The sequence below is a fragment of the Esox lucius genome, chromosome 4 (assembly GCF_011004845.1).
Source record: "Esox lucius isolate fEsoLuc1 chromosome 4, fEsoLuc1.pri, whole genome shotgun sequence".
Lineage (NCBI taxonomy): Eukaryota > Metazoa > Chordata > Actinopteri > Esociformes > Esocidae > Esox > Esox lucius.
In genome coordinates, this window is record NC_047572.1 from 10177051 (window position 1) to 10198756 (window position 21706).

The window sequence follows — 21706 nt, forward strand, 5'->3', positions numbered from 1 at the left end:
AGGGTATTTTACTGGTCAAGAGGATCAGGCCTGTAAACAGAAGGATGCTGGTTCTAATTCTTGAGCTGACAAGGTGAAGAACCAATGTTTCCGTCCATGAACAAGTTAATCATTGTTGTTCCCAGGGTGCTGCAGTAAATAAGAATGCGGTCTTATTTAATACCTACCTGGTACAATAATGGTATAAAGTTCTGATTTGATTATCTTGTTTTACTAAATGCAAAGCATCAGCTCTGAAAATGTAAGCGGTTACATCCATAGTTGTGCAGTATCAGGTTCTGGTGGCATGGCTTGTCAGTCATTAAGAATTTAACCAAAGTTCATTACGAGTGTTCAAAAAGTCAACATAGCAATGTGAATGGTAAGAAGACTCGCTACAGAGCCTAAAGTTAATAGCAAAATTAAAGACCGAAAAGGTATTTCGCTTTTTGTTTGCCTGCTGCCAATACACAAGTACCCATATTTGTACCACCAAATCAAAGGTAAACAGCACAATCTGGATACTATGAATGTGTTTATCTTGCTTATACAATGCCACCAAACAATAATATTAACACACAGTGGAAAAAAACATTAACAGTAGATTTTTTTTTTCTCGTGATAGTTTCCTTTTGACTTTTGAATAAGTCTGGTTGTTACTTCTATGTACGATGACACTATTTATTATACTAAATGTTCAGTAGCCATAATAACAGTAAAGTTACCTCATTTCCATTTGTTTAAGCTGTTTTAAGACCAAATAAAACACTTCTGCTAATGTACAATATGCAGTACAAAGGCAAACTGATCAAGTACTGTGAGGCTCCAATGTTGTAGTAAATGCAGGTTAGCATACTAATTGCTAGCCACAGATCTCAACAATTACTGTAGATTCTAAATCTACCCAAAAGTCAGTCTAATCCTCTTTGTTAGCCTACCCGGTTCAAAAATATTTGGTTAATTAATAGAAATTATTCATCTGATTTCAGTTTTCATGAAGTTTTGTGTTGCATAAAGTTAGTTAGCTAGGGATCTGCCGATGGTAAAACAAAGAAATTCAGTAAAGCAGGAATCATTGTAGACTTTTAGATTATGGTAAAAATATGGAAACTTGTACATTTACCAATAAATCTGCTGATAGGAACAACACTGAAAAAAGTCCATGGCTCCATCAAAACAGGACAACTGCGACTTAACATAAATTGACTTGAAGTGTGTGTAACATGGAGGCTTTGTGAAATTAAAACATGACTACATTTGTTTTTAAGGTGTCACGCACCCTTTAATACGTGCTCTGACATACTAGAGTGTGTTGGTTAGCATATAATTCTCATTCCCGCACTCTTATTTGTGAAACAAATCTCACTGACCTAGACATCTCGCAACCTTGATACAAACCACCTAAAGTTCCCCATGGTGAAATGTCCATTTATGCTATTTTTTCACCTCAATAAGCATCAAGATACTACAGGGACAGATTATTCCATATATAATTAAAACTTTTGTGGTACTGTTTTCTTACTGTAAAATTTTTTGATTTTTCATGTTACAGCACCTTTTTTCTTTGCAGCCAGACTTATTTGCAATTCATTTAGCGCCATCCCTCTCTGACAAGATTTTATAAATTACTCATTTATCCACTGGGATTTGCCAGTTATCACAGTCAGTTTCCTAATAGGTGAGTGCTTGTCAGGAACGGGAAGAAGCAATTTAACCAAGAAAGAACAGTAGACTTCTGGGAGAGAGGGACCAAATTATTAGGGTTGGACACATAAGGCTACTACTTACTGCTGAAAAGAAGGTAGGGGAAGCAGAATACCAAACCTGTTATTTAATTTGATATTTCTTCCTCCAAATTGTTGCATTCTGTTTACATCCTTTGGCAGATGAGCACTGAGACATTTTATCTCCAATTTCTCCTGATATGACACTTTTGAAAATGATTTGCCAGTACATTGTCAAGGTAATCCATGGTGACTCCTTAGAAAGGAAGTGAAGATTTAGAAAATATGATGGGACATTACACTTCATATGGTCACTGCAATCAAAGATACAGCATATATAAAACGAGTAATGTCATTCTGTCTGTGACCATTGACCTTAGACTTCTTGCGAGGTGCCCCCTAGGAATTGTACTCTCTATTCTGAACCAGACCCTGCAAGTGTCTCTGTAAAAGCACTTTGTGACAACTGCTGTTGTAAAAAGGGCTTTATAAATAAATTTGATTGATTGATTGATTGAATCTTAGACATTTTGCAAACGTTGCGTCATCTTCAGCACAGCTAGGGTCTGTCAACAGAACAGTAAGGTTACCAGTTTTAAGGTCTAGTTACTTGTGCAGTATTTGTGCAGTATACTTGTTCAGCTTATCCCAGCAGAGTAAGGATTCCCTTCCACTATTAATTGATTCTATACCAAATTGACACCATTTCTAATTAATCTCAAATATTCCATAGATAACATACTAAATGCGTGTATAAGAAAAACTATTTGAACCTACACATATTTTATGTAAAATCTCTAAAACAGTCACCTGAATTCTTCAGTCGTGTCCATGTGTCTGTAGGATCTACAACCATAGAGAAGTACGACCTACGAACGAATACATGGATCCAGGTGGGGGTGATGAATGGCAGGAGGCTACAGTTTGGTGTGGCTGTGATTGACAACAAGCTGTATGTTGTGGGGGGCCGGGATGGGCTGAAGACATCAAACATGGTGGAGTGTTACAACCCCTTCAACAAAGTGTGGTCCACTATGCCTCCGATGTCAACACACAGACATGGACTTGGTAGGTATCCTGTTTTATGTGTACAACATATTTGATAGTCATAACATTATATGTGAGTTAAATATATGTAAACTGTACCGTGGGGAGAACATGTATTTGATCTCCCCACTGTGTATACATCCTGTTTATATTCATATATGGCAGGCTATTAAACCCCTGCATTGTTTTTTCTACAAAAAAATCATATCAGGAATTACTTTATACTTTGATTTACAGTTGAAATAGGCCTTTCCCGAGAACAGAGGTCTAGTCAAGTATTCATTTTACTCCTAGGTGAGATATGTAGATGGCTTCTCTCAGATATCCTGAACATGTTTGCCCCAGAGATTACAGTGAATAGTATCACCTACTCGCCTTTAATCCAGGCCACAGCAGCTATCTATCCTACTTCTATCCTACTACTGCCTGTGGTGAGCTGAAGATGGAAACAGCAGCATGCACTCCCTGTGTGGATTCAGGGAAATAAGGGAAATAACTACTTTCATCATGTCAATTTTTAAAAATGTTATTCTTTAAATGGCTATTAAAGTTGAGTCTTATTGATAATACTTAGAGAAAGTGGAATGTTTTTCCAATTTTACTTTATAGTCTTCTAATACAGAACATATGACCAGGCGGCTATGAATACATCTATTGTGTTGAAGAGTAACATCCAATTTGTTGGTGTCGGAAAAACCACTTTCCTCTGTTATCCAGGCAACTGTAGAAATAACATTGTGTTTATTAATATCTATGCTGTTTGGAGAACTTAACCTGGGTTAACAACTATTGCGAATTACCTAAACTGGGACTATTCTGTTGGTCAAATAAACCAGAATACTTAAACCAACCAAGGACAAATGTTTGACTTATTTTGGATAGTTTTTCAAACAAAGGACTGCTTGGAGAATAGAATTCCCTACCTTTGATCATTTCCACATGTACAGGTGATTCTCAAATAATTAGAATATTGTGGAAAAGAAAAAAAAAATCACATCAAAAAGTTAATTACACATGAAGTGAAATATTTCAAGCCTTTTTTGTTTCAATCTTGATGATTACGGCTTACAGCTTATGGAAATCAAAAATCTGGTATCTCAAAAATATTAGAACAAAACATTTATAATGCACAAATGTCAAACTGAGAAGAGCTCTAATCAGCTAATTAACTCAAAAAACCTGCAAAGGTTTCATAAGTATGTTAATTTACCCACTCAATACTTGGTCAAGGCTTCTTTTGCACAAATTACTGCATCAATGCGGCGTGTCATGGAGACAATCAGCCTGTGGCTTTGCTGAGGTGTAATGGAAGCCCAGGTTGCTTTGATAGCTGCCTTCCGCTCGTTTGTGTTGTTGGGTGTATCTCATTTTCCTCTTGACAAGGTTCAGGTCTAGCGAGTTGGCTGGCCAGTCAAGCACAGTAATACCATGGGCAGCAAACAAGTGGGCAAGGAAACCAGCATCTCCATAAAGCTTGTCATCAGATAGAAGCATGACGTGCTCTAAATCTCTTGGTCGACGGCTGCATTGACTCTGGACTTCATAAAACATAGTGAACCAACGCCAGCAGATGACATGGCACCCCAAATCATCAATGACTGTGTAAACCTCACACTGGACTTCAAGCAACTTGGATTCTGTGCCTCTCCACTCTTCCTCCAGACTCTGGGACCTTGATTTTCAAATGAAATGCAACATTTATTTTCATCTGAAGAGAGGACTTTGGATCTTCGCCTAGGTAAGATGCTTCTGACATTGTCTCTGGTTCAGAAGTGGCTTGACACCAGGAATGCAACACTTGTAGTCCATTTCCTGGACACGTCTGTGCATGGTGGCTCTTGATGCACTGACTCCAGCCTCAGTCCACTCCTTGTTAAGCTCCTCCAATTTCTTGAATCGGCTTTGCTTGACAATCCTCTCAAAGCTGCGATCATCCCTGTTGCTTTTGCACCTTCTCCTACCACACTTTTCCCTTCCATTCAACTTTCCATGAATATGCTTTGATACAGCACTCTGCAAACAGCCAGCCCGCATACAATATATTTTTTACAAAGGCAAACAAATAAAATAAATATGTCCAGCAACGCTCGCAGTGCCATGACCCAGTCCTATACAAGTTTAAATTAAATAAATGAGTACATACATATTTATTAGTAATACTTACTGATTGACAAGATCATCTTCACCATCAGATTATTTCCATGTGTTTCAACTGTGCAGGTTCGATGGCCCTGTTATTTGTAAGGTATAGCCATATTGGAGACCTACAGTTAGCTTTGTTTGAAAGCCCCATGCATCATAACATCAGTTTGACTGTGGAGCTATAGCTATATGGGAAAGACCCATTTACAATAAAATCTCTTTAACTGTAGAGGTATGATATTTTTGGAAGGACCCATGTACAGTGGGGAGAACAAGTATTTGATACACTGCCAACTTTTGCAGGTTTTCCTACTTTTTAAACAATAATCCAGAAAATCACATTGTATAATTTTTTATAATTAATTTGCATTTTATTGCATGACATAAGTATTTGATCACCTACCAACCAGTAAGAATTCCGGCTTTCACAGACCTGTTTTTCTTTAAGAAGCCCTCCTGTTCTCCGCTCATTACCTGTATTAACTGCACCTGTTTGAACTCGTTACCTGTATAAACGACACTTGTCCACACACACAAACAGACTCCAACCTCTCCACAATGGCCAAGAGATGTCCTTACACCAGAGAGCATCAGGGATAAAATTGTAGACCTGCACAAGGCTGGGATGGGCTACAGGACAATAGGCAAACAGCTTGGTGAGAAGGCAACAACTATTGGCGCAATTAATAGAAAATGGAAGAAGTTCAAGATGACTGTCAGTCTCCCTCGGTCTGGGGCTCCATGCAAGATCTCACCTCGTGGGGCATCAATGATCATGAGGAAGGTGAGGGATCAGCCCAGAACTACACGGCTGGGACCACTGTCTCAATGAAAACCATTAGTAACACACTATGCCATCATGGACTAAAATCCTGCAGCGCACGCAAGGTCCCCCTGCTCAAGCCAGCGCATGTCCAGGCCCGTCTGAAGTTTGCCAGTGACCATCTGGATGATCCAGAGGAGCTTTTTGGTCTAAACTCCACTCGTCGTGTTTGGAGGAAGAAGAAGCATGAGTACAACCCTGTTAAGCATGGAGGTGGAAACATCATTCTTTGGGGATGCTTTTCTGCAAAGGGGACAGGACGACTGCACCGTATTGAGGGGAGGATGGATGGGGCCATGTATGGCGAGATCTTGGCCAACAACCTCCTTCCCTCAGTAAGAGCATTGAAGATGGGTCGTGGCTGGGTTTTCCAGCATGACAACAACCCTAAACACACAGCCAGGGCAACTAAGGAGTGGCTCCGTAAGAAGCATCTCAAGGTCCTGGAGTGGCCTAGCCAGTCTCCAGACCTGAACTCAATAGAAAATCTTTGGAGGGAGCTGAAAGTTTGTATTGCCCCGCGACAGCTCCGAAACCTGAAGGATCTGGAGAACGTCTGTATGGAGGAGTGGGCTAAAATCCCTGCTGCAGTGTGTGCATATCTGGTCAAGAACTACAGGAAATGTATGATCTCTGTAATTGCAAACAAAGGTTTCTGTACCAAATATTAAGTTCTGCTTTTCTGATGTATCAAATTCTTATGTCAATAAATAAAATGCAAATTATTTATTTAAAAATGATACAATGTGATTTTCTGGATTTTTGTTTTAGATTCCGTCACTCACAATTGAAGAGTACCTATGATAAAAAATTACAGACATCTACATGCTTTGTAAGTGGGAACACCTGCATAATCGACAGTGTATCAAATACTTGTTCTCCCCACTGTATGATAAAATCCTTTCAAGTGTGGTGACATCGCTGTGTTGGAAGGCCCTGTGTGTGATGAAACCATTTTAACTGTGGAGATCATCGCTGTGTTGAAAGGCACTATGTCTGCAGTAGGTTGGTTGTCCTCTTCCTTACTTGTGCAAATGTAGCATTGGATGTCTATCACAAAAACACTGTGTTGATAGTAGTTTTGGGACTGGGGCCAGTTTGTGGTTTCTTCCCAGATATATCTATGCAATGTTGGAAGTCTCCATGCACACGGTACGAGATAACAGTATTGTTTATGTTTTCTGGTTTTCTTTACTTTCAAACAGTGCAGGTACAGTGCAGGTACAGCCACAAGTATGCCGTAGGAGATTACAGTGTCTTTTTTGGGTGGTTTCCTTGACTTGACTGTAGTTGTATGCATGTCGGAATGCCCCAAGTATGCACTAGGAGATACTATATCTTTCTTCTGTGCGGTTTTCTTGACTTCTAAACATTGCAGGAATACCCTGACGTACGCAGCAGGAGATTACAGGATTGTTTTTCTTCTTTTTTTTTTTTTATAAGGCATAGCTGTTTTGGAAGGCCCCATGTACGCGGTGGGAGGGCATGATGGGTGGAGCTACCTGAACACAGTGGAGAGGTGGGACCCCCAGGCCCGACAGTGGAATTATGTGGCCAGCATGTCCACACCGCGAAGCACTGTGGGAGTCACCGCACTCAACGGAAAGTGAGTGGCTAGCATGCAGTGTTATATACGGCCAGCATGCAGAAACATCTAGACTCATCTAGACTCACCATTTAGCCACCTGAAGCTGCTCCCGGTCAGAGAAGTCCGTACGTTTTACGCTCAAGTTTTACTCACCTCTACCAGCGTGTAAAAACAACAGTATACGATGACTATCCATTGTTCTTTGGGAATTGCATCTTATTTTAAGTACAGCAGTTGTTATAAAACCTCTCCTTAAGGGAACCCCAGATGTTTCACAATGCTGATGTGGCTCTGACCTAGCTCATCTGATTCCACTGTTCATAGGCTTGATGATGAGTTCACCAGTTGAATCAGGTGCACTGGTCCTGGATTAGATCAAATACATGGAATGGCTGGGGGGGATACCCAAGGTTAGGTTTCAGAACCATTTGTGTACAGTGCCTGTACACAGTCTATGTAGATGACAAACATCCCAGTTAAATCCCTTTCAATCCCCCTTTGTAACCCAATTCAAGGGTGATGTCCTAGGGATGTGAATACTTAGTGTAAGCCTAGTGTAAGCACCCAGTGTAAGTATCCACTGAGCGTAGGGTATGGGGTTAGATCAGTCAATGATCTAACCCCCACAATATCATAACAATCCTTTGTCATTTTATGTAACATATTTTGGCATTTGACCACCTGATCTCCAATAAAAATGTGAATGCCTTTTTGTGTGTTGGCTGAGGTCCATAGCAACCACAGCCCTGCTCCACATTATATAACACTGCCTTACAATACGGTTTTTGCAAAACATTTTCACTTTTTTTCTTTCTGAAAACTAGAAAGCCAGTAAGGAACCCTGTCTACAACCTTCCCTTCTCTGTAAAGGAAGCAATGAATTCTCTCTCCCTGACAATATCATATGTTCTCAGAAAACCCAGATGCAGCGTTCGGCCAACATGTCCTATCACGCAGAAGCAGCGAAACAGTCATCTGTAACATTTTTATTGTCCTGGCAGATTGTTTGCGGTTGGCGGTCGAGATGGGAGCTCATGTCTGCGTTCCATGGAATGCTTCGATCCACACACCAACAAGTGGAGTATGTGCGCCCCCATGTCGAAACGTAGAGGAGGTGTAGGTGTGGCCACGTACAACAGCTTCCTCTATGCTGTTGGTGGCCATGATGCCCCAGCGTCCAACCACTGTTCCAGGCTCTCGGACTGCGTAGAGAGGTGAACAACCCTAACCATGATCTACCAGTAACTACAGTATGGCCGTATCTTGATTCCAGACCTTTTTATTTTTTTTTATTTTAATAGTTGGTATTCGCACATTTTGCATTAAAAACAGAGTATGGATGTGGACAATGAAGGGAAAATAGTATTTGTATGTACTACAGCAATACATTCAAGTGTCTTGATATGTATTTTATGAAAAGAAAATGTATAGCTGTAACTAGAATGAGAGCTGAGAGTTTTCTTCTGCATTTTCTCAACACCCCATAACTGTTACTCAATAGAGACGTCATTTTTTCCATTGGCGCTGGCTTTTGCTGTGTGATTATCTGTCTTCTGACACCCTCTCCTGGTTATTCTGTAAACATCAACCTGGATGTGATACACACTGCATGAATAGCCTATGCAATGAACACAATACCATAAAGACAGATCATAAAAACTATTTTGTCTGTTTCATTTAAAACATAAAAAATTTTGCGCAAACAATAAATTCTTGAATCTGTGAATTAACAAGCACTATCTGCATATCTTAAACACCTGTACTCCTTCACTATATTGTTGTATATCCATTTTTCATTTGTTTTTCATTTTTTCCTCTTATTATCTCGCTCCAGATATGATCCCAAGACCGACACGTGGACCACCGTGTCCCCTCTGAGCGTCCCAAGGGATGCTGTAGGTGTGTGTTTGCTAGGAGACAGGCTCTACGCTGTCGGGGGATATGATGGGACATCTTACCTGAACAGTGTTGAATCCTATGATGCACAGAAAAATGAGTGGACTGAGGTAACTGATTCTTATCGTTTCAATTACTTTTTTGTCTGACATTTCTTACAAAACATGGACGTGACATTGGTAGACATGAATCCCATAATGCAGTTTTGATGAAACAGTATCACAGCTCCTTAAAGTCTCAAGATGCAACGTAGACCATATCAGTGAACAGTAAGGAGACAGATCCAGAGGATGAGAAAATATATATTGAACAGGTAATTGCGAAGTGGTCACACTATTTTAATAGTGGAATTTGTCACTACAATGTAAAATAACTTGGCAGTAACTTATCAACCAACAACAAAGTTTGGATTGCAATCATACCTTAAAGTAGTATTATTGCTATTAACTCATAACTCAAATATTGTGTAATTTGTAAAGCTGTGTGATTAAGTTATTGATGTGATATTGGGAGTTACAGTTTCTATCTCTATAAAAGGAAAGTCTTAGGATATACACGCCATCCCCTTTCTACTAATTCCACTATAGGAGTCATAAAAGCCACCTTTCTGAACGCTGATATTTCCAAATAATCAGTGACAAATACTGAAACATGGGAACTATGCTCCCCATAATTTACCATCAAAAACTGAAACATGGGAACTATGCTCCCCTTAATTTACCATCAAAAATTGAAACATGGGAACCATGCTCCCCATAATTTACCATCAAAAAACATGGGAACCATGCTCCCCATAATTTACCATCAAAAAACATGGGAACCATGCTCCCCATAATTTACCATCAAAAACTGCCCCTAGTCTGTCTGGTTTACACAAATCATGCAGTTTGCACTCTGTCTATAACTGAATAACAGCAGTCCATAAAACCTAGATTACGGGGTAAAAACAAGTAAAATAGACTATTTTTATGAACTATCTAATTTAATTTTATGAGTAGCTACCTTTTAAGGCCTGTTGAATTCTCTGAGCTCCTCCCGGGTGACCGAGCTTCTCACCCTATCTCTAAGGGATCGCCCGGCCACCCTGCGGAGAAAGCTCATTTCGGCCGCCTGTATCCGGGATCTTGTCCTTTCGGTCATGACCCAAAGCTCATGACCATAGGTGAGAGTAGGAACGTAGATTGACTGGTAAATCGAGAGCTTCGCCTTGCGGCTCAGCTCTTTCTTCACCACGACAGACCGATACATCGACTGCATTACTGCAGAAGCTGCACCGATCCATCTGTCAATCTCCCGTTCCATCCTTCCCTCACTCGTGAACAAGACCCCTAGATACTTAAACTCCTCCACTTGAGGCAGGCACTCTCCACCAACCTGAAGTGGGCAAGCCACCCTTTTCCGACTGAGGACCATGGCCTCGGATTTGGAGGTACTGATTTTCATCCCCACCGCTTCACACTCGGCTGCAAACCGTCCCAGCGCATGCTGAAGGTCCTGGTTAGAAGGGGCCAACACGACAACATCATCTGCAAAGAGCAGAGACGAAATTGTGTGGTCCCCAAACCTGACACCCTCCGGCCCCTGGCTGCGCCTAGAAATTCTGTCCAAAAAAATTATGAACAGAACCGGTGACAAAGGGCAGCCCTGCCGGAGTCCAACATGCACTGGGAACAAGTCTGACTTACTGCCGGCAATGCGGACCAAGCTCCTGCTTCGGTTGTACAGGGACCTGACAGCCCTTAGCAAAGGACCCAGGACCCCATATTCCCCAAGCACCCTCCACAAGATGCCGCGAGGGACACAGTCGAATGCCTTCTCCAAATCCACAAAACACATGTGGATTGGTTGGGCAAACTCCCATGAACCCTCCAACACCCCGTAGAGGGTATAGAGCTGGTCCAGTGTTCCACGGCCCGGACGAAAACCACACTGTTCCTCCTGAATCCGAGGTTCTACTATCGGCCGTATTCTCCTCTCCAGAACCCTGGCATAGACTTTCCCGGGGAGGCTGAGAAGTGTGATCCCCCTATAGTTGGAACACACCCTCCGGTCCCCCTTCTTAAAAAGAGGGACCACCACCCCGGTCTGCCATCCCAGAGGCACTGTCCCCGACCGCCACGCGATGTTGCACAGGCGTGTCAACCAAGACAGCCCCACAACATCCAGAGACTTGAGGTACTCAGGGCGGATCTCATCCACCCCCGGTGCCTTGCCACTGAGGAGTTTCTTGACCACCTCAGTGACTTCAGCCCGGGTGATGGACGAGTCCACCTCTGAGCCCTCATCCTCTGCTTCCTCAATGGAAGAAGTGACAGCGGGATTGAGGAGATCCTCAAAGTACTCCTTCCACCGCCCGACGACATCCTCAGTTGAGGTCAACAGCTGCCCACCTCTACTGTAAACAGCGTTGGTAGGGCACTGTTTCCCTCTCCTGAGGCGCCGGATGGTTTGCCAGAATCTCTTCGAGGCCAGCCGATAGTCCTTCTCCATGGCCTCACCGAACTCCTCCCAGGCCCGAGTTTTTGCCTCCACAACCACCCGGGCTGCAGCCCGCTTGGCCTGTCGGTACCCGTCAGCTGCGTCAGGAGTCCCACAAGCCAACCAGGCCTGATAGGACTCCTTCTTCAGCTTGACGGCATCCCTTACTTCCGGTGTCCACCACCGGGTTCGGGGATTGCCGCCTCGACAGGCACCGGAGACCTTACGGCCACAGCTCCGAGCGGCTGCTTCGACAATGGCGGTGGAGAACATGGTCCACTCGGACTCAATATCTCCAGCCTCCCTCGGGATCCAGTCGAAGCTCTGCCGGAGGTGGGAGTTAAAGATCTCTCTGACAGGAGACTCGGCCAGACGTTCCCAGCAGACCCTTACAGTACGCTTGGGCCTGCCGAGTCTGTCCAGCTTTCTCCCCCGCCATCGGATCCAACTCACCACCAGGTGGTGATCAGTTGACAGCTCCGCCCCTCTCTTCACCCGAGTGTCCAAGACATACGACCGCAGGTCAGATGAGACGACAACAAAGTCGATCATCGACCTGCGGCCTAGGGTGTCCTGGTGCCACGTGCACTGATGGACACCCTTATGCTTGAACATGGTGTTCGTTATGGACAAACTGTGACTAGCACAGAAGTCCAATAACTGAACACCACTCGGGTTCAGATCAGGGGGGCCGTTCCTCCCAATCACGCCCCTCCAGGTGTCACTGTCGTTGCCCACGTGGGCGTTGAAGTCCCCCAGTAGAACAATAGAGTCCCCAGTTGGAGCACTTTCCAGCACCCCTCCCAGAGACTCCAAGAAGGTCGGGTACTCTGCACTGCCGTTCGGCCCGTAGGCACAAACAACAGTGAGAGACCTATCCCCGACCCGTAGGCGCAGGGAAACGACCCTCTCGTTCACCGGGGTAAACTCCAACACATGGCGGCAGAGCTGGGGAGCTATGAGCAAACCCACACCAGCCCGCCGCCTCTCACCATGGGCAACTCCAGAGTGGTGAAGAGTCCATCCTCTCTCAAGGAGTGTGGTTCCAGAGCCCAAGCCGTGTGTAGAGGTGATCCCGACTACCTCTAATCGGAACCTCTCAACCTCACGCACTAACTCAGGCTCCTTCCCCGCCAGCGAGGTGACATTCCACGTCCCTAGAGCTAGTTTCCGTGTCCAGAGATCGGGTTGTCTAGGCCCCTGCCTTCAACTGCCGCCCGATCCTCTTCGCACCGGCCCCTTATGGTCCCTCCTGTGGGTGGTGAGCCCACGGGAGGGCGGCCCCACGTCGCCCGTTTGGGCTGAGCCCGGCCGGGCCCCATGGGGGAAGGCCCGGCCACCAGGCACTCGCATACGAGCCCCAACCCCGGGCCTGGCTCCAGGGTGGGGCCCCGGCTGCGCCATACCGGGCGACGTCACGGTACTCATAATTTTATTCATCATTAAGGGGGGTTTGAACCGCTCTTAGTCTGACCCGTCGCCTAAGACCTGTTTGCCTTGGGAGACCCTACCAGGGGCATATAGCCCCAGACAACATAGCTCCTAGGGTCACTCGGGTACTCAAACCCCTCCACCACGTTAAGGTGGCAGTTCTTGGAGGGGTAATGTATAATGTAATATATAAATAGACTGAATCACTGCCAGCATGTAGAGGTTCTATAGACAGTATTTCCTTTAACATCCTGTCTAGTATGTTTATTGTTTAACCATTCACCTGTTTTACACACTTTTGGGACATTAGGGAGCATAAAGTACTGCTGGAATATTTACCAATGGCAAGTGCATCTTTTTGCGAGAAATTAGACAGATCACCCAAAACGCTTAGTATTTGTGAAGTATAAGAAACATTGTGAGTTTGACTGTAAACATTGTTTAACTGTCTTTGTTCTCAACAGGAGGTCAATCTAAACATTGGAAGGGCTGGAGCCTGTGTTGTAGTTGTTCGAATAGCTTGAGGACTACAAATTCCTTCAAACCCCTTGTGTCAGACAGTAAACACTCAGGTCATGATGTCACCACTAATTTCACTGAGGATATGGTTCTCTTAGACACTGCCCCTTAAATTGCGGGCGTCTGTCAAATGACTGATCTACAAATAAACATGCATCCTAAATAACCGGTCATTGTTGTCCCCCACAATACAATTGGGAAAGGGACTATGGATTGATGTTTGTCCATGTCTGGTTTGTGCATATGTATATTTGTGTGTAGATTATGAGAAATATATCAATCAATACGATCAGATTAAACTGCAGAGATACGCACATTTTCAATGGTGCTAAAACAAGCAAATGTATATTCAAATTTTGCAATATAATGCCTGTCACCCAATTTGACATGAAGTCATTTTTGCCAAGGGAGGCAGTGCATCATTTGTGGGGGGCGACAAGTTTACCTTTGTTATTTATAGATCAGTCAGTCACAATTTAACCACGATACATTGCGGTTTATATCTTCTCGAACGCGGGCCTCTGCTTTCCTACATTTTTCTACAGTGGAAAAAAACCTATTCTGCATTCTTAAAAACCATGATCTCTATTAATATTTCTTTTCATAAGCACTTGAAAGGAGGTTCTCTTTGATTATCAATGTACTTTACAAGATCTGCAGATCAAGAATTTGCATAGTTATAGGAAAGTAGGAAACTCTGCCTCCCTGGTTTATATGGTTGCATAAAATGCCCTTTGAGAAATGTCTGAAAATATACGCTATGTGATAGTAAGTAAAAACATTATATTTTATTTAGAGATTCTTGAAAGATCGGACAATCTCTACCATCACTAAACCATTTGTTACTGTCCAAGAGGCTATTCCTTTACTTTATTGGAAGATGTTACACAAATCATTTATTGGAAGATGTTATACAAATATCTAAAATTAAATCTATTTGATGTCAAGTTGCTACATGTTGCTCCATGACTAATTCAGTTAGCCTTTTGGCATGTACATTTTTTCCAGATTAATGACATGAAACAACCCCTATTAATTTAGTCTAGTACAGAAAATGTAGTTTACCAATATTTTGCAGAGATTAAAATATTTGTTTCCAGAATATTTGAACAAAATGTGTCTTAGCCATCAGTGACAGCATTCACAAACAACTGACTGAGATGACTACAAAGGCTGAAAATAAACATATTTTAAATTAGCAAATAACAATATTTTTCTATACTTAACAATTATAAGAAATGTATCCATTCTATCTGATTCTTTGGAAATCTTATTGATATGAAATTAGACAAACTCTGATGAATGCTTTATACAAAGTTGAATAAAAAAATATATTTACTTACTCATTCTAATGGTATACAAAGTGGACAATTTGGTTTTAAGCACTAGTAAAATGAATATATTTAAACCAATATGTGTATGCTATCAGGCAGAGTTAAGAGTTTATAGTTTTGACCATGTTTTTCCCTCTTCCTTTTAAGCACTGACTTTGCTGATAGGTAAATCATTGAGTAAGGTGTACTTACTATTAATGGATTGTGTGGTTGTTCCATCTAGCTTGTATTTTTAAATGCATTAACACTGTCAGTGCACAGTTAATGCATCTTACACTAACTCAAATGTAGAATGTCAATGGTGATTTTAATATTGTTGGTTTAAAACCTTCAAAAAGAATGTTAAATAACCTGAGGGATCTTGCTGCACTGTCCCTAATGAGAACAGGAAAGAGAGGTGTTTATTCTTTTTGACAGTTTATCAAATAATTTTTTAGAAATCACAGTTTTCAGAGAAATGTTGACCTTACAACATAAGGTCTTTGGATATTAGGATTATTTGCTTCAGAAAACGGCATGTTTTAAAATGTTTAATATAGAAAGTATTACAAAAAATGTCCAAAACAAATCTTTGCTAAAATGCAATACCTCTAACTTTCAAATGTGGACTCAAGTAATTGTAAAAATAACCAAATCAGCGAATGTTTTCCTGCCTGACAGGAATTGTCCTGACTTTCAAGAATCCCTGAATTGTATGTATTGTATGAACACAACAGCATTCATATTTTCAAGTTTTATACTAGTGCATTCCTGTCTTTAAGCCAATTGAAAATCAAATGTTCTTGAAAAGGGAAACATAGGGAAACAAAAAAATGACAAATATTTGTTGAAATACATAATCCTGTGTGACTTAGTGTTGGACTGTCTGTCATAGTTGTCACCTCAGTCACTCAGAGAGAGCAAGGGAGGGATAGAGCTAGTATGTCACAACGTTATGGTTCCCTCCCCTTCACTGCAACACTATGAATAGATATGTTTTACTTTAAAAAATATATAATATATGGAATCGCAGGTCTTTGAAGTAAATATCCTTTTGTCGCATTGAATATCAGGAAGCCCAGGCAGATGTGGGATGGAACATATACACAGTGTTTTAAATAGATATACTGTGTATGTACAGTAAATTAAATATGATTTTCTGTCTAGTGGCTTTTACAGTTAGACACCATGCTTATCATTGCTTGGCAGAGATCCCAGAGAAAAATATTAGATTATGAACGTGTGTCACCAATATATTTGAGGATGTATATGCTGGATCTCCCAGTCAATTGGGCTTCACAAACAATGTAGGTTCACTGTGACAGAACACTATAATCTGCATAGATCTGCATTGTTCCACTACATAATATAAAGCGGTGCAGTAAAGAGAAATAGCACTAGCTCAGCCTCGCTCTCCTGGAGTGAGAGTGGTGCACAGTGATAGACAGTCTAACACTGAGTTAGAGAGGTTTTACAACATTTTCCATTGTTCTCCTTTAATAACGTGTCTCTGTTGCTAAATGGTTTAACCCATGGGGGTACTCCTTATTAAGATTCAACTCTTGGTTTTAAAAGAAGGAACACTAAATAATACTGAAAATGATGAGTTTGCTAAGTGCTTGACAAGATTCCTTGCTAAACCCAATTTAAAAGTCACTCATGAAAAAACACTCCTGGCTATATATCATTTCTAGAAATGAAATAAATAGAACAGATACATTTCAAACTTTTCAAACAGAAATAATTTTTTCTCCATGAAAGCTGTAGCTCAATTACACCAAAGTCATTAACTTGTTTATTAAATATATTTTAAATGTTTAAAGAAAATATGTTTACACAGTTGTTAAAATACAAATATATCATATTGATATTTCACATTACTGCAAAGAATAGTGCAAGCTTGCCAAAATGTCATCTTTATAACTTCATACCGATCTTAAACCAGTTAATTTTTTGCCAGAGTGTTCTTTTTTATATTGGCATGTTAGCAGAAAGTTATTTGTAATTACAAATATTCTTTATGGTTGATTTCATACTCTTTTGGACAGTTTCACACACCGATTAGATAAATTCATGGACTGAAAGTGTTTTTATTGGAGAATATGTATGCTATTTAGTTTATGTTAAAGCGGCAATCAGTAGTAGATACTAATAAATAAAAATGTATTTTGTTAAAAAGCTGTGGGATGGAGATGGAGAAATGTCAAATCTCAAATATATAGAGTTATGAAAGCAACCTTTTATCAAAATGATTGCAACTATGGATGGCCACTAGGTTAAACTGACATCTCTTTAAATTATCTGTACATGCTAAAATTACTCCACAGCTGATCATAATTGCATCCCACAGTTAAGTGGTGATTTATCAGTTTCTAATGCAGATGTCAAAGATGTATTTTAGTGTTGATTGTTGCTCTCTAGTTGGAGTTATCACGACAAAATTACATATATCACAATCATCATGTTCAATTGAAATATTATGTATTTTCTAATTTCTAAGACAGCTCTAATGAGAAAAATATTTTATGAATGCACCTTTTATATTTTTCCAATTCATGTAATCCAGAACAAAATAACTGTTGTAAAATGTGTTTGTTTCTTACAACACTCCCATGACGCCATGTTGAAAATGTATAACTATATTAACTTAATTATCATTTTCATCATCTGTATTGTTCAAAATTAAAATGTAGGCAATAACTGTTTAGTCAGAAGGCGCTCTTATCCAGAACCACTTACAGGAGCAATTAAAAAAGTTTCACCTTGTTGGCTGTTGAATTCATATAATTTATCTTTCTGTTTGGTCATCCAAGTAGGCTGTCTCCAATGAAGTTATTTGAACTTATTCTATATTCTTATGCTCCAATAAGTATGTTTACGGCTATGCATCATCTGGTCATCTGGTGACAATGTTGTCAAATAGTGTTGTCCATCATGTTGTCAACATGGCAGCATACTGCATTGTCTGTATGTTGGAATTTTCAAACTTGTTCTAATTGGGATGGAAGATCAACATTGTTCATCAATAGCAATCATTTTGACACGGGAAATCACATTGTACTACCTATTAATTCAAGGTTAATTTGTGTTACTTTTGTTTCAACCCAACTTTGACTCTGTGAATTGAAAGGGACACTTGGCTCACAAGAATACAGCCCTGGTCTGAAACGAATGGCATCAAAACAGGCACATAGGGACCCTAGCACCTGTCCCAGATTATTTTAATCACATCCATGTTTTTGAGCTATATAATGTATGTTTAAATGTACTTTGTTGAGTAAAACTAACTCACTGTATATTTTGGGTTCTGAAGGGTATGACATTTTAAGTAATATGAGATATATTCTTCAAGAAACCATGGGTAGACAGCAATAAGCAAAATTCCAAATATGGATGTTTTATCAACTGATTGCCCCTTTAAGAATGTAATACTTTATAGATACTTTATAGATAAAGTATAAATACTTAACTTACTACGTTATTACCGGGTGTAAAATCTCTGAATGTGGCTTGTCGTAGTGCTACATTAATCTGGAATTTGACAGCGTAGGATTGCTTAGCTTACACTGATGACCACTAAGCTTGTAACCATGGAATACTCCATTTGTTTTGACATGCTGTATGGCCAAATGTCAATTTTTTTATTATGATTTTCTACTGCATGCCGATCTAAAAAATAAAATAATTTCACTCTCCCAGTGGTATCTTTTATATATTTGCAACTTGCAACTTGTATTTGCAACTTGTTTCCTAGAAGTCATAATTAGTGGTTAACTGGTACAAAGGTATAAAAGCACCCTAGACTCGCCAGTAATGCCATACATTACAAGAGCAAGACCATGCTATTTTGGGTGTGGTCAGTAGTTCTGAAAACATATATTTGTATGAGTACCCATTTTCGCTGTAGCATTTATGCATTTTAGACTTATATAGATGTTGTTGTGGGCACAATGGGGAGAACAAGTATTTGATACACTGCTCTTCAAGCTACTTCATACACTACTCTTCAACTGTGAGTGACGGAATCTAAAACAAAAATCCAGAAAATCACATTGTATGATTTATAAGTAATTAATTAGCATTTTATTGCATGACATACATTTTTGATACATCAGAAAAGCAGAACTTAATATTTGGTACAGAAACCTTTGTTGGTAATTACAGAGATCATACGTTTCCTGTAGTTCTTGACCAGGTTTGCACACACTGCAGCAGGGATTTTGGCCCACTCCTCCATACAGACCTTCTCCAGATCCTTCAGGTTTCGGGGCTGTCGCTGGGCAATACAGACTTTCATCTCCCTCCAAAGATTTTCTATTGAGTTCAGGTCTGGAGACTGACTAGGCCACTCCAGGACCTTGAGATGCTTCTTACGGAGCCACTCCTTAGTTGCCCTGGCGGTGTGTTTCGGGTCGTTGTCATGCTGGAAGACCCAGCAACCACCCATCTTCAATGCTCTTACTGAGTGAAGGAGGTTGTTGACCAAGATCTCACGATAAATGGCCCCATCCATCCTCCCCTCAATACGGTGCAGTCATCCTGTCCCCTTTGCAGAAAAGCATCCCCAAAGAATGATGTTTCCCCCTCCATGCTTCACAGTTGGGATGGTATTCTTGGGGTTGTACTCATCCTTCTTCTTCCTCCAAACACGACGAGTGGAGTTTAGACCAAAAAGCTCTATTTTTGTCTCATTAGACCACATGACCTTATTCCATTCCTCCTCTGGATCATCCAGATGGTCATTGGCAAACTTCAGACGGGCCTGGACATGCGCTGGCTTGAGCAGGGGACCTTGCATGCGCTGCAGGATATTAATCCATGATGGCGTAATGTGTTACTAATGGTTTTCTTTGAGACTGTGGTCCCAGCTCTCTTCAGGTCATTGACCAGGTCCTGCCATGTAGTTCTGGGCTGATCCCTCACCTTCCTCATTTTCATTGATGCCCCACGAGGTGAGATCTTGCATGGAGCCCCAGACCAAGGGAGATTGACCATCATCTTGAACTTCTTCCATTTTCTAATAATTGCGCCAACAGTTGTTGCCTTCTCACCAAGCTGCTTGCCTATTGTCCTGTAGCCCATTCCAGCCTTGTGCACGTCTGCAATTTTATCCCTGATGTCCTTACACAGCTCTCTGTTCTTGGCCATTGTGGAGAGGTTGGAGTCTGTTTGATTGTGTGTGTGGTCAGGTGTCTTTTATACAGGTAACAAGTTCAAACAGGTGCAGTTAATACAGGTAATGAGTGGAGAACAGGAGGGCTTCTTAAAGAAGAACTAACACGTCTGAGAGCTGGAATTCTTACTGGTTGGTAGGTGATCAAATACTTATGTCATGCAATAAAATGCAAATTAATTATTAAAAAATCATACAATGTGATTTTCTGGATTTTTGTTTTAGATTCGGTCTCTCACAGTTGAAGTGTACCTATCATAAATAATTACAGACCTCTACATGCTTTGTAAATAGGAGAACCTGCAAAAGTCGGCAGTGTATCAAATACTTGTTCTCCTCACTGTATGTTCTAAACATGTAATGATTATTTGATGACAGGGAGCTTAGCCCAGGTGGTTTGTGAGTGTTTGTTTATGTGCTAATATGGATAAGAAAGCAGATCCTTTTTCTGCTATTACTGTATAGCTAACATTAAAAACATTAGCTATCTACTGTATTCATAGTGTACTGCTAGATTGCTAACTAACTGTGCCTACTCACTGCCTGTAGGCATGTTGACATCCAGGTAACCTCGTTGACATAGTGACATTATATATCTTATGTACACTACTGGTCAAAACATTTAAAACTCATAAATGTTTCCAGTTTTTACTGAAATGTAAGCAGATCATGTCCAGTGTATAACCTGAAATGGTACCAAGGTTATTCCCTTTTTCAGGGAACACATAATAGGTAAAACAACTTACAGCTGTTTTGCCTCAATGTAAGTAAATTAAGAGAAATTGCAAAGAAAGCCAAGGTGTTAGTGAGTACAGTTTCCTACACCATCAAAAGGCACTTTTGAAAACTGACCGGAAGGGGTCTGTCAGACCCAAAGCCACAACAGAATCAGAAGACCAGTTTCTGAGAGTCAACAGCTTGCATGATAGACTGCCCACAGGACAACAGCTTCAAGCACAGCTCAACACTGGTGGAAGACTTCGAGCTGCAGGTCTGAAAGGTTGAGTGGCTATAAGAAAGCCATTGTTCAATGGCAATATAAAACTAGAGGCTTGTCTGGGCCATTAAGCACCGCCAGTGGACTACTGAATAACGGAAGTTCTTATGAACAGATAAATCTGAAATCTTCAGGTCATCACACATGGGTTTTGCACACTGTGGAGTAGGCAAAAGGATGGTTCCTCAGTGTCTGCGACAAACTGCCAAACATGGAGGAGACATTATGGTCTTAGGCTCTTTTGCTGGATCCAGATTCGTCGACTTGCACAGAGAAGACAAATGTAATGTTCATTCTCTCTCTTGTAGTGTAAATACACCGTAAGTTTCAGTTCACCAATGATGCGCATTCTAACTCCATTTGCTGGTTGGTTGAGACATGATGATGGGCATGCGTCATCCATCCATTTGACATCTTTTCAATACCACCATACAGTCAATCATTATCAGCACATCAAAACTTTTACCGTGACTATGAAAAATCATACAGTATCATTCAACTGCTGTGTTGCTATTCAAATTTCAAATGTAAACCTCCAGAGAACCCAAAACAAAGCTATCAGTGCAAATAATATGATTTAATGCACTGATAAAGAA

General features: G+C 41.0%; 1 protein-coding gene across 4 annotated transcripts in view; it reads left to right on the plus strand.

Moving 5' to 3' along the window:
• Positions 1-18632, plus strand: part of klhl4 (kelch-like family member 4) — a 47531-nt gene extending 28899 nt beyond the window's left edge. For all 4 annotated transcript variants that reach the window (XM_020045227.3, XM_010906043.4, XM_010906044.4 and 1 more), the window contains 5 exons: positions 2547-2771; positions 7159-7321; positions 8305-8517; positions 9138-9309; positions 13573-18632. In XM_020045227.3, the coding sequence (XP_019900786.1) occupies positions 2547-2771; positions 7159-7321; positions 8305-8517; positions 9138-9309; positions 13573-13632 (833 nt within the window). In that variant the 3' untranslated portion in view covers positions 13633-18632. The remainder of the gene's footprint in view (positions 1-2546; positions 2772-7158; positions 7322-8304; positions 8518-9137; positions 9310-13572) is intronic.
• Positions 18633-21706: the final 3074 nt, after the last annotated feature.